The following is a 17,556-nucleotide window of genomic DNA, read 5'->3' as shown; positions in this document are numbered from 1 at the left end:
ATTTCCAATGTTGTCAAAATAATTAGTAATCAGAGTAAGCTACAAAGAAAGAACAAACTATTACAGGTATGCAAAAAGGAACAGATTAATAAAAGTAATTAAGCCACATTTAAGGTACAAGAGGTTATACTGAAGCATAAGAAAATGACAGATGTTAAAAGCATATTTCATATTTCTTCACAGTTAAAAAAAAACACCATAAAGGGGAAAATCAAAGGTCTGATCACCTCAATGAACTTTAATAGAACTGAAACAAATCCTCTAGACCTGATGGTCTACTACATAGTGCGTTAAGACATGACAGCAGAGGTAGTGGATGTGAAGTTATTTGGCTATTTCCCAATGGTCAAAATTCCTTATTTTCTGGAATAGTACTACAGGAATTGGAAGGTACTAAAATAACTTTCCTATTCAAGAGAAATAGAGAACAGGGAACCACAGACCAGTTTGCCTGACATCAATCATAGAGGAAATGAAAGAATCTATTACCAAGGAAGTGGTAACATGACAATTGGAAAATCATATGATTAGGTTTTAGAGAAGGGAAATCTCATTTGCAAAATTGATTTTTGTTTCCAAGATGTAATAGCAAGAGGGAACCAATGGGGATGTAGATTTGGACTTACAAAAAGACATTCGACAAATTACTACACAAGACGTTACACAAGACCAAGATGTGTGGATTTGTTCTTTTTAAAGCAAGGTTTGAGGATTGGTTAATGGACAGAAAACAGTAGGAACAGGCAGGTTATTTTTTGGAAGGGCAGATTGTAACTAGTGAATTACTAATTGATCTTAGTTACTTACAATCAATATCAAAGATTCAGATGAAAGGATTTGCTAAAAATCAAAGTTAGATGGGGAAGTAACTGACAGGCGTATAAAGGGGCCATTATAGGCTATGGTCCTTTTAAGGAAGTGGCAGGTGGAGTAATAATATGGGGCAAAATGTGAAGAGATCTACCTGATAGGAGAAAAAGATAAATCAGCATATTTTTAAACACGATGACTAGCAAATGCTGTTATTCACAGCAATCATGGGATAGAGAAATAAAGGTAGCATAAAACATGTTAGGTTTTTATTGCAAGGGGATTGGAGGATAAATGTAGAGCAATCTGCAGTAATTTTTAAAGGGCTTCAGCAAGACCTCACTTGCAATGTGATGTGGAGTTTTGGTGTTCTTATCCATTGAAGGATATACTTGCCTTATAGGTGGTGCAAAGACGATTCTGGAGATGAGAGGCATCTCATGTCAAGAACTTGAACAGAATGAACTTACATTCTCTGAGATTTACAAGAATATGAATTAATTGTATTGAAGCGTACAAATTCTTGAGATAACCAATTTGATTCACTTGCTGCAATGTCTAGAATCTGGGCATCATTTAAGCAGAGCCAATAGGAAGCTTCTTCATTTGAAGAACAATGAATCTTTGGAATTCTCTATTTTAGAAGACTGAAAATGATGAGACTTGGATGCCAAAGGAATCAAGGAATACAGGACACGGAAGGAAAGTGATTTTGACGTAGAAGTTCAGTCACGATCTTATAGAATGGTAGATTTCATGGGTCCTGTGGCACCCATGTTCCTATTTCTTATGTTGTGATAAAGCAGTTATAAAGCTGTGATTTTTGGTTAAAACTGAAAAAGTTATTGATGATTGAAGTTACTAAGAATGCAATTGACTCTTTTAATTGGAAAATAATCAGTACGTAAAACATACAAAGCATTTCAACTTTAAATAAATCCATTATTTATACAATATCTGAATACATAAAATGTACAGTTGATGGTAACACGACAGTGTATTGGTAGAAGCACACCATTAGCAAAATGTTGTTCATTTCAGTAAGTTACCTATAAGTGATGTAAAGTGATGTAAATTTCAGAAATGGAGAAAACAAGAAGTATCTTAAGTATGGTAACACAACTAAACAAACCAACAAGACTCACAACAATCCCACAGACCACAGAATTGCAGCCCAGAGTGAAAGCACCAAAACTTATTCTATAAAATATACATGTAGCACAAGCTAAATGCACAGATTATATATCAGAATTTTAAGAAGTCAATTTGTATTCCTGCCACAGAAAATTCAGATTTGTTGGTTTTGTGTAAAATCCAAGATAGGAAGAACTTGTAATCCAAAAAGGACAGTACAGACAAGATCCAAAGTCCTGCAGGAACTTTGAAGGAGAGGAAATTTTAACTGGAAACCAGTCCTCTGATGTATTTGTAAAAATCAGCAAGATATACTCAATGGATGTAACACACCAAACAAAAGGTGGTAGAATGCAATATGACATGTCAGGACACAAGTACACTTGCCACATGTCACTCAGTAACTATAAATGTCTTTGTAACAAAAATACAGTAAAGTGGACAGTTCACAAAACGTGAATGGACTCAGAATGGGTTTAAAAAAACCTCATTAGATTAAATAGAAACCTGTCGTTCAGTAATAAATTCAAGAAAAAAAATAAATCCCATTTCAGCTGATTTTAGTTAAGGCAACAGTATTTGCAGGACTGAGCCCATTCCTTTAAGTCCTGCTGCCTATTGCTTCTTGAATATTCGGTGTTGAACCTGTGCCAAGACTTTGAAAATAGTGCAATGAGCTTTGAGAGCAAACCACCTTGACACATCGGGGTAACAGTGTTGTTCCCTCCAATGAGATGTTAAGGCAGCCATAGATTTGATTTTATTCAAAAGGTTGGTCTTGGAACTCACTAGTAATTGAGGCAAAAATCATCAATGGGGGTCATTATGGTACCTGCAGGTGCAATTGTTATTAATGCACATTTTGTGCCCCCAAAGTGAACCAGTACTAGTGAATATCATCACGCCTCATGTGCCCCAGTAGCACTATCTAAATCGTAACAACTGATTCTAAACCTAATAAGCTGAAACACACCAATACTTTTATATTGACATCCAGATCACTGACTTTATCGGGGGGGGAATTTAAAATAATCCATGTTTATTAGGTGTACACACAGAAACAGACTTCACAGAGATGAGTCCACACATGAAATGTGTGTGCATGTACTGCAAACCCTGGAACCTTGCACTGTGTACAGGAGTACAGTGGTAACACACCACCAGCTAGATATACTGAAAGATTACAGTGCCACTTCAACCGTCAAGAGTCTAGCACTTGGAATATAGCAACACTTCTCCAATCCTCGATCAGTAAACTGGTAAATGGTTAAAATACTGACTCACATTTTATATTATTTTCACTGCTACAAGCAGCATTACACACAGCAGTCTCTTACTCATTCAATTTGCAGAAGTGAGCTCTGGCACTATTCAATATTTTAAACCAAGGAATTCCATAACATCACAATTTTATAAGCAAAGAAAACTCTGCAATAACGATGTCAGACTACTTCATACTAGTAGTATTCAAAGGCTGAAACTGATGCTGCTTTTATTAGGGCAACTAGTGAATTACTGCATACTTTTGTGAACAAGCATCTTAAAAAAGGTATTACCCAATTGCTTAAAAAGTGCCTATAAATTATTACAGCATCTTGGAGCCCTTTTAGCAACAAGGCAATTGAGGGTGATGAGGAGCAGTAAACTACATAGATCATGTTCAGTTATTGCTCACTACTCATTATCTGTAACATGGTAGTCTGTAGCAGTTTGTCCTAACATTTCCACATTTGCAGCCTCTGTAACTAAATGCAACGTTTCTTCAGCCAAACCCTCTTTTCTTCTTCTTTCCATTTCCCACTCTACAAAAGTGTCAAACAGGCTTGGCCAAGCCTCATCCTCGCTGTAGTTTGTTAGATCAGGACCTATCACCTGAATAAAATTTAAGAACATGTTCCACGTATCTCGAGAGATTCCCTTTATTCCAGGCGGATTCTCAGTTAAGAAGCTCAGCCACTGGTCCAATATGAAAGGTACGTTCTGTGTGAAAACCAGTTTCCAGAGGGCAACAGCTATTTCCCTCCGTAGTGATCGCTGGCCTTCCTCAGAATCTAGTCCAAATTGAAATGTAAACCGATACAAATCTTTGAACTTGTCCTCAACTTTGGCTTCATTCATAAGGCTTGGGAATCTGGCACGGATCCCTTCAATACTGTCTGCATTTAATGCTTTACATCCATCAACAAATTCTTTCCTATGGGAAAAAGGATCAAAAGAAAATTAACAGCTTGAACCACATTAGCAGACTCATATAAAGCAGTGTTCCCAGGTGAAAAGATAATCCTTTAGATGAATTTTAGAAGTCAGCAATACACATACTATACAAGTAACTGATACTTATTTTATACATTACTGAGTTAATATATTAAATCATTGCATTAATTATCAGAGAACTTCACCTAGGAAACATACAAAAATTTCAACAACCAAATTCATGTAATATAGGGGCAGCACTGTAGCGTAGCAGTTAGCATAACGCCATTACAGTGCCAGCAATCAGGGTTCAATTCCCGCCGCTGTCTGTAAGGAGTTTGTACGTTCTCCCCGTGACAGCGTGGGTTTCCTCCAGGTGCTCCGGTTTCCTCCCACATTCCAAAGCCGTACAGGTTAGTAGGTTAACATGGGTGTAATTGGGCAGTGTGGGCTTGTTGGGCCAGAAGGACCTGTTACTGTGCCGTATAAATAAAAGTTTTTAAAAGCTTTTTTTTAAAAAAAACGTTAATTCATAATAAAAATACATGTTTAGTATTCCGAACACAGCCCAGTTGATCTACAACTAATGACTTTCCAATGGATTCGATCATAAAATATGGATGTTTAACTAGTAAGTAAATCTCAAATTTTGTATTGATTAGGATCACATACAGAATAGTTTACATTACCTTTTCTTCTTCAGAACTGCTATGGTTTCCACTTTTATGTCAAAATTATCAACATAAGTGATTTGGTAAACCCTTAAGCATTCCTACCTATAAAATACTGAGTATGTACATTCTCCCTGTGATCAAGTGGGTTTCCCCTGACTGTTCTGGTTTTCCACTGGCAACTATAAATTATTTCTAGGTAGGTGGTAGTAGGAAAATCAGGGGGAGTTGAAGGGCATGTATGAGAGAATAGATTACAGGGAAATAGGTGGGAGAATGGAACTGATGGGATTGGTCAGAGAGCATTCATAAACTCAATGGGCCAAATTGCCTCTCTACTTTATTAGGAAATAATCTACCAATTTGGGAACTGTTCCTATGAGTGTAATATTATCTTAAGTAGAAGCATTTCAAGCATAAGAAAAAGAGAAACGAGGAAATTATAGCCTAAAAGCCAGTGTCAGGAAGTGACTAATCTATAATTAAGGAGAGTGATTGTACACTCTGAAAATGTTTAGCCAATCAGAGAGAGTGGGTACGAAATTGTAAAGGGTAGATAATTTCTGAATCAGATTGAATCATTTGCAGAGATGACTGAAGTAGCAGACTGTAGTATGCCCAATACTTATGTGGACTTTGAAAAGGATAAAGTCACCAATAGATGTTAGTTCAATTGAAGTTCATGGAATTTAAAACAAATTAATGAACTGCCTGAAAGGCTGGCAGAGCAGCCAGAGGCAGAGAAACTTGGATACGTGGCTTTCAATCCCTTCATCCAATGGGAACCTGCCGGTTAAGCTTGCAATTTATGTCAGAAATTATCAATTAGGAATTTTAGACAAGGACAGTACCATTCAGTACTTGGTACTCTCCAGGTCCAAACAGCCTAGGATTCACAGTATAGACTCAGATATAAAAGGACAATTTAGATGAAATACTGAAGAATTTTGTGATTTTGCAAACAAACCCCATAATTCTTTAAAAGGCACCAAAATGACTGGAGAAAAAAAAAGCTCCTTAAAATAACCAACTGCAGAGTTAAGTCTGGTCAAAAGAGTGCAGAAAAAGCCTTTTTTTTGTATTATTCACCACTTAGATGTTATTTTCTGTTACCACACAAGAAAGTTACAAATTCTGGTGTAAGAGTTTGCCAGGTAAAACCATATTAGGCCTTATCTTTTCAAATACTGGAGCTTCACGACCTGGAAGTGAGAGAACCCACTTGCAATGGTAGAACCAGTGCAAAGGGGAGTAAAGAAAGGAAGATGCTGAACCCTACAGTTCACATTTTTTGACTTTATCATCTAAAGCCATGTCATTTTTCACAATTATCATTCCTTCCTAAATTGCCTCATTGTCAAAAAAAGCTAAAAGTAGATGATATCATTACCTCTTTTTTTCCTTTTCCAATTATGTAGCATTACTCCTTCTTCCATAAGAAGCATTGGTATTTACACAGAACAGTACAGCACAGGTACGGGCCCTTCAGCTGCTATGTCTGCGCTGAACACGAAGCCAAATTAAACCAAATCTCTTCTGCCTGGACATGATATATATTCTTCATTCCCTGCACATTCATCTGTCTATCTAAAGGCCTCTTAAATGCCATCATCGCATCTGCTTCCACCACTACCCCTGGCAGTCCGTTCCAGGCACCTCCCACTCTATACATTAAAAAACAACTTGCCTTGCACATCTCCTTTAAACTTTCCCCCTCTCACATTAAATGCATGTCTGAAGCTAAATTTACTTGAATGTAGAGATGAATCAGACTCTCTTGATAACTGCCTCGGGGGTCAACTTGATTGCTACCTTCATAAAGTTCATGGAAGCAATGCCAGTGGGGTGTTACTTTCCATTTCATGACTGCATATGCTTGGGACACAGAAAATGACATAACAGGCATTTATTTTCAAATGCTGCCAGCATGCATATCCCACACTGCTTTTAAAGTGCTGGGCTTTAAATATTAATAATTCAGATGTTCAGTTTCCCAGGATTTAAGAGTAGGGGTTTGGTGAAAAGAAACTGGACCCCATCAATAACATTTTGATGCATTTTCACCCAAACAATTTCAAGGCTAAGCTTTGTCATTATGGGACTTTTAGCAAAAAACACGGCAAATATCCCAAGGTTGTAATTCACAAGATATCAAACTATGACAAATCATTTACTTTACCATTTGTTTTGGTATCTTTGCCAAGAACCGTTGAGCACTGTTCAATCATTTCAGCAGGATGGGGCCTTATCATTACTTTCATTTAGAAATTTTCATTTATAATTATTTGATAAACTGATGTAAATGTTAAGATGAATATAGCATTTGCTCACAATGTCAGAAATAATACAACCTTAAAATATTTTTGAATTGATTTTCAAATTTTATCCTGAACTTACCTGGTAAACTTGCACATAGTTGCTGCTTGAAATTTCCATGCTAACAACAATACTATGAACTCAGTAGGATCCACAGAAAGGTCGTTGCAAAACCATTCCATGCCCTCCTCTAAAATGGCATCCTCATGTGCATCTTTATACCTGCTAAACAACTCTTCAGCTCTCTTTAGTGAGAACTCATCACGGTGTGAAAAGGGTTCTTCTTTTTTACTGTCTCCAGAGTGAGCAAGTTGGGGCTGGGTTGCTTCCAATACAACATCAGTTTTCTTTGTTCCATTGGCAAGTATATCTCCAGAAGCCTTTGCGCACATTGAGTTAAATTCTTCACCAGAGACAGCAGATTTCTTAATGTGTGATTTGCTACCAGATTCTTTATCTCCAGTTTTACTGCCCAGTGAGGAAGGAGGGTTTTTGCACTTGGTGACACACTGGCCCATGTTTCTAAACTGCAACTCTAAAGCAGTCCCCTTCCAGTCACGTTCCCTCTCCGCTCCTGTCGCTCCATACACTTCAACTTGCCATCAGGAATACTATTTAAAGACAAAAATGATAACATTTCATTGATAATTTCACCAATGTAATATTTTATTTATAACTTAAATAGAACAATTTTATAGATGGTATACTACTGTTAAAAAAAAAGTCTAGGTTTTGGAATTTAGCTTTAGACTCAATCCAAGATTCCCTGAGTTAACCTTGTTTGAGAATGCAAAATGCTGTGTCTTTTTCAGTTCCAAATCATAAGTAAACTTTTTTTTAAAAAACTTTTTGTTTTTATAAACAAGATCTTTCCTTCTTAATCAGTTTAAATCTGGTAGATGTTACAAATGTAGCTTCATATGTTTGATTAGTTTCAGTAAAAAAGTTCAGTAAGGAGCATCTTTAATTGTGGTTTGTTTCTTAGGCTTAAATGGCACAGCATCTTTACAAATATTTGCAGCAGTCTGCAGCAGAAGTGAACTTATCACAAGGTTGATTGAAAATTTTTTGTGAAGGAGAAAATGTTTTAAAAAAAAAATTGTCACAAGGTTGATTAATCCACTTCCTCCTTTGGCAGCCAAGCACACAGATCTGGATGCAACAATCCGAGTACAGACACCTGGCATAACCATAGGAATCACTCCAGCATTAAACACTAGGGGACATCTTTAATGGAACGATAAATAATGCAAACTAATCCAAATCACTCCTCGATTACAATGTGCATGTCAACAGGCTTTGTATAAATATTGGCTACAACCGTGATTGTAAAGTGAGATGAGTACATGTTTGCTTCATTTTATTCTTCTAGAAGGTGTCTACATTTACAAAATTGCACACAATGATCCTACCCTCTCAACTAGTAAGTAACAGAATATCATCCATTAGACTGTTAACTACTAGTTAGGAGTCAGGTTTACTTTATTTTGTTTCTTTACCACATAAATAAGTGAAGGGGATATCCTTTTACTTATTTTTCTGCTTTCAACATAATGACAACAGAAGTTCTCACATCAACATGACAGAACTTGTGTTACATTTTGAAGAGATCAGGTTGGAACCGTGGATACCCAGATGCCTTTGCCATGATTCTCTTACCACCCACCTATACTAGTGGTAATTTACAGTAGCTGCTTAACCTACCACCATGTCTTTGGAATACGAGAGGTAACCAGATCACCTGGGAGAAATTTATGTTGTGTCAGGGATAATGTAGAAATTCATTCTGACTTACAAAAAAAAAGAACAGGGAATGCAAAGATAATACCCCTCCCCACCCAATTTCCTTTCTCTAGTGCAAAAAGTGCCCTTAAATCTCTCTCATCTCCTCCAACATGTGTAAAGAGCTCAGACTTTTTTCTAAAATTAAGACCATTTGGTCAGCTGCCTCTGCATGCAGCAATTTTCTGAGCAAATCAAATTGATTGAAAACTGGCAAATAGGAATAACATGGACCTCATTTAGAAGAATACTAGAAGAAGAATCTTGTACTACAGTTTCGGTTGAGGTTTGTAAATTGATGGGAATGAGGCACAATTGTCTTTGTTGACTCTCTCATCATGTTCCTAAAATAGGACTGGACAGCTAGAGCATCCTGGTTTCTCTGAGAACAAGGTGAGAGTAAACACATTAAAGAAAATACAAAATGGCAGGTAGCCTCAAGAGAGGTGAAAAACCATGTCCATCTCCAATTATAATGCAATAGGTAATCATCAGCATAGGCTATTTTCGGTTACAAAAGGCTGACCAAGAATTACAAATCATCAAAGTGCCCAATATCAAATAGTAGAATAGTACTCTACCATTGACAGTATATTCTGGAGCTTACAAAAGGAGCTGCTGACCACTTGATAAAGTTATAAAACTGTTAGAAAATGTATTAAAATTCCATTCACCAATTTGTAAATAGGACCTGAAACCTTGTGGTCCCTATGTGATCTATCTACTATGATTTCAGTTAACTTTACTGACAGAGCAGGATCTAGTACATTCCCTTTTAAAAGTCACCTCACAACAGACAATTAGGCCACCTCATAGGAACCTACTTGTACTTACAGAAATAGGTGCAGGAGTTATGAATGATTTCTGTAACATAATCGGTTTGTTGTACAGACAGAGATTTGGTGTTGACACATGTAATGCTGTAAAATAGAAGTGGAAATTATCATCTTTATTAAGAGAATAACATGTTAAAAATGGTTGCATGTAAGAACAGTGCAGCAGTCAGCCAGAAAGAACACAATTGGGTAATTTTCCTGTCAATCTAGTTGGCAACATGTGACAAATATAACTTACAAATAAATATACTTAATGCAATTATCTGAAGAAATTACTGAGCTATTATTGGGGCAAGTCTGTAGTTTGTTTCTCTACTTTTTGAATAGACTACTGGCTGAATAAATTGTTTTTGTTCACTAAAATAGCATTTTGCAAGCATAGCCCCACCTCAACTCAATGACTGATGCAGTTTTGGCAATAACATCCTTTGAAAAAAATCCCAATCCCTGTTCTCATAAAAGGTATATTTACATAAGTTTTTTAAAAAAATGCTCAGTTTTAATACTACTTAATCACTGCTGCTTCAGGACTTTCTTTTCAAGCATTTGGACAAATACTTGCATCATTTTAGTTCTTTTTGCTCACCTCTTTTTATGATTGAACTATTTATTAATGGATATACAAAATTGAGAATCATCTTATGAAAACCAGGTGATTTTTCAATGCACTTTTTTGATCCACTGTAATTCATTTAACTTAACATTGTTTTCAATGACATCACAGATGAACTAGCAAATTTTAAATCTTCATCTTTACAGAAGGTTTCCATAAGTTGATATGCCTAGAAATTAGATAGCATATGCTGTGCACTTCAATTTCAATGGAAATCATTTACAAAGGAAAATCTCGGACTGACTGAGAAACAAAGTTTGTAATTTTCCTTTTGGGCCTCTACACAATTAAGAAGCTCAAAAGGAGGCTTTAGGAACACCCTTGAAACCTTTCCTCTGTCTACCTGCTTATGTCTTCCGATGTGAGGAAGAGGAGCTCAGATGCACACAGTGATATCCCACAACGTGCATCACAAACTCAGAAAACTCTCCTGGGGTCTTACATTGCACATGCATGTGAAAGCAGATCTTCATAAAACCTGGTCTGCTTCAGCTTTACTTAAATCAGTAAATTAAAAATTGGTAAATTAGTTTATTATTGTCACATGTAATGAGGTACAGTGAAAAACTGTTTTGCATGCCATCCATCCAAATCATTTCATCACATCAGTGCATTGAAGTAGTACAAGTAAACAATAACAGACTGCAGAATAAAGTGTTACAGTTACAAAAAAAGTGCAGTGCAGGTAGACAATGAAGTGAAAGGCCATAACGAGGTAGATTAGGAAATCAAGAGTCCATTCTTATCATACTAGGGGACTGTTCAATAGTCTTATAACAGCAGGATAGGAGCTGTCCTTGAGCCCGGTGGTACATGCTTACAGGCTTTTGTATCTTCTGCTTGATGGAAGGGGGAAGAAGAGAGAATGTCCAGGGTTGGTGAGGTCTTTGATTATGTTGGCTGCTTTACCGAGGCAGCGAGAAGTGTAGACAGAGTTCATGGAGGGGAGATTGATTTCTGTGATATGCTCAGTTGTGTCCTCAACTCTCTGCAGTTTCTTGGGGTCTCTGGCAGAGAAGTTGCCATACCAAGCTATGATGCATCAATAAAAACTGGTGAGGGTCAGAGGGGACATGCCCAAATTTCTTTAGCTTCCTGAGAAAGTAGTGCTTTGGCCATGGCATCTACGGCCATGGCGTCTACGTGGTTGGACCAGGATAGGCTATTGGTAATCTTTAATCCTAGGAATTTGAAGCTCTCAACCTCAGCACTGTCGATGTAAACAGGAGTGTGTGCACCGCACCCCTCCCCAAAGTCAATGAGCAGCTCTTGCTTTGCTGACATTGAGGGAAAGGTTGTTGTCATGATACCATGCCACTAGGCTCTCTCTCTTTCCTGTACACCAACTCATCATTATTTGAGATTCAGCCCACTATGGTGGAGTCATCTGCGAACTTATAGATGGAGTTAGAGCAGAATGTGGCCATGCAGTCGTGAGTATATAGGGAGTAAAGATGGGAGCTGAGGATACAGCCTTGTGGGGCACCAATGCTGAGGATAATTGTGATGGAGGAATTTGCCTGAGTGGGGCCCAGCTTAAGAAATCTGGAGCTGTTAACCATTCCCTCAAGTAGTGTGCTTACCACACATTGCAAATGTTTCCTAATCTCCAGTCCCCTCTCTACCCCCTGACTTGCTCACTGCTGCCCTTTCACCACTCATTTCTCAGCCTGCCCCTTGCTCCAACAGCCTAATGACCTTAAGCCCCCCCAAAAGCCAGCCTGAGCATTCCTCATCATTTTATTCGGGCAGAAGACCCCACTACCAATTCCCAACAATCAGCCACTTTCCCAACATCCTGCATTAATCTCCAGTAGGACACTGACCCTGTTATTCCTACTTACTGGGCTTCAGCCTCACCTAACTCCTCAAACAACGTTCAGGAGTTGATCACAACACTTTTCAATGACCCTATCCTACCCTTCAGATGCTAAAACCATCAGAATGATGTCCCAACTCTTCCTTGCAACTTCACAAATCCATCCCCAAAACAGAACTTACCTCAGTTTCCTTATGCCTGCTCCACAGCACACAAGAAGTGCCTTTGATAGTGCAAGCCTATTTAAAAGCACACACTGCTTTGGACCTCACAAGCAACTGAACTTCGCAGTTTCAAGCTTCAAAAGAAAATGCTGTTGGCCTGCTGTGTAATGCTTCAGGTTCAATGCCATGTACTCAAATGGATGAAATGAAAGTTGAAGTTAAATGTGACATTTATTTCATGATAAAATCTAGAGTTCATCATACCAATACAGTTTTAGCATCATTCAGGTGTTTAGATCATTTTTTGTTTTGAGAGCCAGCAGCCCTGAATGTTACTTAGGTACTACATTAAGCTCCTTCCTGTTAAACTTAGCATCAGATTTTGATTTCTGCCAAACTAGTTCTACAAACCAATTAAGAAACTATATTTGGCATTGAAAGAGCCTGATGAACAGCAAAATTTTGTGTTTGCTATCAGATTTTCTGAATTGTAGCTACTTCCAACAATGTAGGCCAAATGACAATAAGAGTATCAAGGAACCTCACCATTTGTTATACATCCTATAATAAACTTGTGAAAATTAGAACAGATGCATTTGAAACTATACCTAATCACTAAAACAAAAAACAAAGCAACAACAAATTATCCAACCAGTTTCCTTGTTGCCTATGTAATATACAGGATATTCCATCTTATGATTTTTTTTTCTGGAAAACCATATTGCGGTAAAGGCAGACGAGTAAGACAGGAGGTTCAAATTGTTTGAAGGGTGAATATACTTAAAGTACAGCACAGAAAGATCATTCTGCCCTGCAGATCTATGCTGGTGTTTATTATGCAAATGAGATTCTCTTACTCCTCTTCATCTCACTATCATCTGAATCTTCTATTCTTTTCCCTTTCCTTCAGATGCATCAAGGAACTCAGGAATCATTAAACAGCAAATCCCTCTCCCCCCCAGTCCCCCACCCCCCAAATTCTACAAGCTGAGACCTGCTTGACGGGTTTGGCTCCAAATGTTATTCTGTGCCCCCTAGTCTCAGACAAAGTAACCAGCAAAACCTCGCACTAAGCATGAGCAAGACAAAAGGAACTGATTGTGGATTTCAGGAAGGGGAAGTCGGGAGAACACACACCAGTCTTCATTGAGGGGTCAGCAGTGGAAAGGGTGAGCAGCTTCAAGTTCCTGGGTGTCAACATCAGAGGATCTATCTTGGGCCCAACACACTGATGTAATCACGAAGAAGGCACACCAGCAGCTCTACTTCATTAGGAGTTTGAGGAGATTTGGTAAGTCAAGGACTCTTACAAATTTCTACAGGATGTATGGTGGAGAGCATTCTGACGGGTTGCATCACCGCCTGGTATGGAGGCACCAATGCGCAGGATTGCAAAAGGCTGCAGAGGGTTTTAGACTCAACCAGCTCCATTACAGCCACAGCCCTCCCCGCTATCAAGGACATCTTCAGGAGGCGGTGCCTCAATGCGGTGGCATCCATCATTAAGGACCCTCACCATCCAGGACATGCCCTCTTCACGTTATTACCATCAGGGAGGAGGTACAGGAACCTGAAGACCCACACTCAATGTTTTAGGAACAGCTTCTACCTCTCTGCCATCAGATTTCTGAACGGTCCACAAACACTACCTCATTATTCCTCTTTTTGCACTATTTATTTTGCTAACTTACAGTAATTTTTATGTCTTGTATTGTACTGCTGCCGCAAAACAACAAATTTCACGACCTATGTTAATGATAATAAACCTGATTCTGAGAGAGAGCTTAACTCCATTTAACCCAGCCAGCTCATAATGTATCTTCAATTTCATGAGCAACATTAGCTGTCTTTTGAAGGACTTTGTTAAACGACCTTGGGTATCCAGTGACCATTTTTTCCAGACAGGAGAACCTGGAATTAGAAGGCCGAGCCACAGTACAGGAGATAACTGAATTAGGACCGAGATGGAAAAATTTATCCACCCAGGGAACTATAAATCTATGGAACTCTCTATTCCAGAGGGCTGTGGCTGCTCAGTTTATGAATACATCCATGGCTGCAATCGCTAGATCTATGGGCACCAAGGGAGTCGAGGAATACATGGACTGGGTGGAAGAGCCATAATCATACAGAATGCTGGAGAGGCTCTATAACTGATTCCTATTTCGTATGTTTAACCAATGTCAAAATTTGATCACGCTCGTCAGGCATGACCTACCTGTTACAAATTATAAAAAGTTCTCACAAATCAACTGAAAATTTTCAAAGCATTCAGTCACACTATCCTTAACTATAAATTCTAGTAATTTCTAGAAAAGAAATGCTAGCCTGACTGGTCTCAAGTACTTTGGTTTCATTCTCTTAAATAGTATTATTTTGTAATATAATAGGAGAGATTTTTAAAAAGTTTTATAAAGATTTTGCACTATTCTCACCCATTTTCTTCAAAACCTTGAAAAAGAAATCTGATCCTGGGAAATATCATTCGTTAGTGCCATCATTACAGCTCAATAATTTTAGTGATTCATAATTCCAGACACCTTCACCTTCTGTCTATGTAAATTCAGATGCAAAAGAATCTGACAAGTTTTATCAGAGGTAGATAAAACCACAGGACATGTTCAGGAGAAGAAGATATTTAGAGAGGATGTAAGGGGTATCTTTTTCACCCGAAGTATCTGGAATGCACTGAGATACTGGTTGAAGCTGGGTCACGGACAGCATTCAAGTGTCTATGTGAGCACTTGAATCACTTAGGCATAGAGGGCTATGAAACAAGTACTGGGCGATGGAATTAATATGGAACAGTGCCACTGGACAGCATTGACGAGTTGGTCCATGCTGTACGATTCTAATCTACCATTTTCTTAGTTTCATTTACAATATTACCACTATCTATTTTTAGGGAGAGACACATATTGCACTCAGCTATAAACTGCAGATAATAGTGTTGATCTTGCTGGTCCTTGAAAGTTTCATATGTCATTTTTGTAGCTCTACATCTCTCCCAGTTGACAAAATATAAAGTGACAGGATTTGTTTGTTTTTGCCTTTTAAAATTATTTTTAATTTTTATGATATTCTTTACTACTTTGGTCAACCATGGGTAATTTTCAACAAACAGAGCTTTTGTTCCCATTATGTCCATTACATTTACCCAATTTACAACAGACAGTCTCTGCATAAAAATAAGTCTTGCTCAGATTCATATCTTCTTAGTAATCATTCCACATTTATCCTTTTTGAATGCTACATTGAACTCAATTATATTAAGATCACTACATAAACATTCAAACACTTGCTGCATTGATCTGATATACACAAAGAATTGGTCCCATGGTGATTTGCTGCTGTTATTGTTGAACACTCAAGGACTTTTCTGTAAGCTGCTATGAGAACCTGGAAATTCCCAAGACAATTCTTCACCAAGTTACAAGTTGTAAAGCCCAATAGAAGAGGTGAAGGTAAATAGTGTTTGTAATGGAGAGGATGGAGTTTTGGAAGCTTTACCAGGCATCATACAGTGCTGCAAAAATTCTGTTAAAGGTCAGGGAGGAGGACAGAAGTTGCGAAGCATTTTCTCTATCCTCCTGAAAACCTCCTGGTGAGCCAAAGATATGGAGTGTGGCTTCCAGAGCTGAAGCAAACTGCAGTTTTATCAAGATCAGACGTTGAGCAAGTAGCCCGACAACACAAGAACTGTTGAGAGAAGTGGTGCAGAGGTAGAGTTGGATTTCATTAACACTAATGCAGAAACTGATGCAAGGTCTGTGGATGATATCACTAAGGGTAGTGTGTAGATGGGGAAAGCCTAAACTACATTTTACTTTCCATACAAATAACTTTCTATTGAATTTTACAAATATTTTTCCAATCAATTTGGCCATTATAGCAACAGTATGATACGGTGGATTGCAAAAACATGATTAAACAGACAAAATGGATCAGAACCAAGAATTCTCAAAATTAATGGATCACGTGTCATTTGTCTTACCTACCGAAACAGCTTACACAGTTATCGCATCATAGTACCAGGCAATGATCATCTCCAACGAGTCTAACCGTCGACATTCCCATCATCAATATCCTGGGCTCACCATTGACTGGAAACTTAAACTGGACCAACCATATAAACACCGTGGCTACAAGATCAGTTCAGCAGCTGGGTCACCCTCAGTGAATGACTCACCTCCCAACATCAAGGCCTTTCCATCAACTACAAGGCACAGGTCAGGAGTGTGATGGAAAACTCTCCTCTTGCTTGGATGAGTGATGTACCAACAACTCCGAAGCAGCAATACATCATTCAGGGCAAAGCAGCCTATTTGATTAGCACCCTACCACCCTGAACATTCATTCCTTCCATTATCAGTACCACTTCAAAATACACTGTAGTTATACTGCACACCACCACCCCCCCATCCCACATACACAAATTCCATGAGAGCTAGTTTTATTCAATGAGAGCTAATTTTATTCAATATCTCAAGTTTTTGGGTAGTGATCTGTGGATTCTGCGAGGACAATATTTTGTTACCCAAACAGTCATAATGCAGGGCTCACCTGTAAGTGTACTGAAATAAAAATGATACACTTGTTGATTCCACATGACAAATGCAGTTGGTAACAATATTTTTCTCAAAGATACAATTACTATTTTTTAGTAATTTTTCAAGCTCCTGAAGATGACAATTTCTCCTACATTGATAGCACATTTATTGATAGTTGGAGGCTCTCAGACTGGAATGACATTATACAAAATAAAAATCAGTTTGCTTTGGCTGGTAATAAAAAGGAAAAAAAATGTAATTTGGTTGTTACACCATGTAGTGTAGAGTGCATATTTCAAGGGCTATATTTTATCTACAGGAGCTGACCAGTTTTCATTCCAAAGAGCCATCAGCATTGGCCTAACCAGATCTAAACTACATTTTTATCAGGTATCTGGCAGCATAAGTGCAGAGCATTTTTACTTCCATTACACGCCATTCCCCCATCCCTACTGTAACAAGTTGAAACTGACTGAGATCACACCAAACTGACAAATTCAACACTCCAAAGTCTGAATGGGAACCCACAAAGTAAAAAATCAATCCATCCTCTAGCCCAGAATAACACTGCCAACTGGGCAATTCTGTTAAGAGGGGACTGTGAAGATTGAAAGATTCTAATGGAAGCCCTTAATATCTTGAGTTTTTTTATGTGAGATAGGGCTAGT

At 38.1% G+C, this 17,556-nt stretch overlaps 1 protein-coding gene across 2 annotated transcripts in view; it reads right to left on the bottom strand.

Moving 5' to 3' along the window:
- Positions 1-1,678: 1,678 nt before the first annotated feature.
- Positions 1,679-17,556, bottom strand: part of dcun1d3 (defective in cullin neddylation 1 domain containing 3) — a 38,778-nt gene continuing 22,900 nt past the window's right edge. Inside the window, exons 2-4 of one of the 2 annotated variants that reach the window (XM_052022439.1) lie at positions 9,741-9,826; positions 7,206-7,735; positions 1,679-4,138 (exon numbers count right to left, since the gene is read on the bottom strand). In XM_052022439.1, the coding sequence (XP_051878399.1) occupies positions 3,619-4,138; positions 7,206-7,642 (957 nt within the window). In that variant the 5' untranslated portion in view covers positions 7,643-7,735; positions 9,741-9,826 and the 3' untranslated portion in view covers positions 1,679-3,618. The remainder of the gene's footprint in view (positions 4,139-7,205; positions 7,736-9,740; positions 9,827-17,556) is intronic. The other variant, XM_052022440.1, reaches the window with a different exon arrangement.

This window comes from Pristis pectinata, chromosome 8, assembly GCF_009764475.1.
Source record: "Pristis pectinata isolate sPriPec2 chromosome 8, sPriPec2.1.pri, whole genome shotgun sequence".
Lineage (NCBI taxonomy): Eukaryota > Metazoa > Chordata > Chondrichthyes > Rhinopristiformes > Pristidae > Pristis > Pristis pectinata.
The sequence above is the reverse complement of the archived record's forward strand: the minus strand, read 5'-3'. Positions and strand labels throughout refer to the sequence as shown.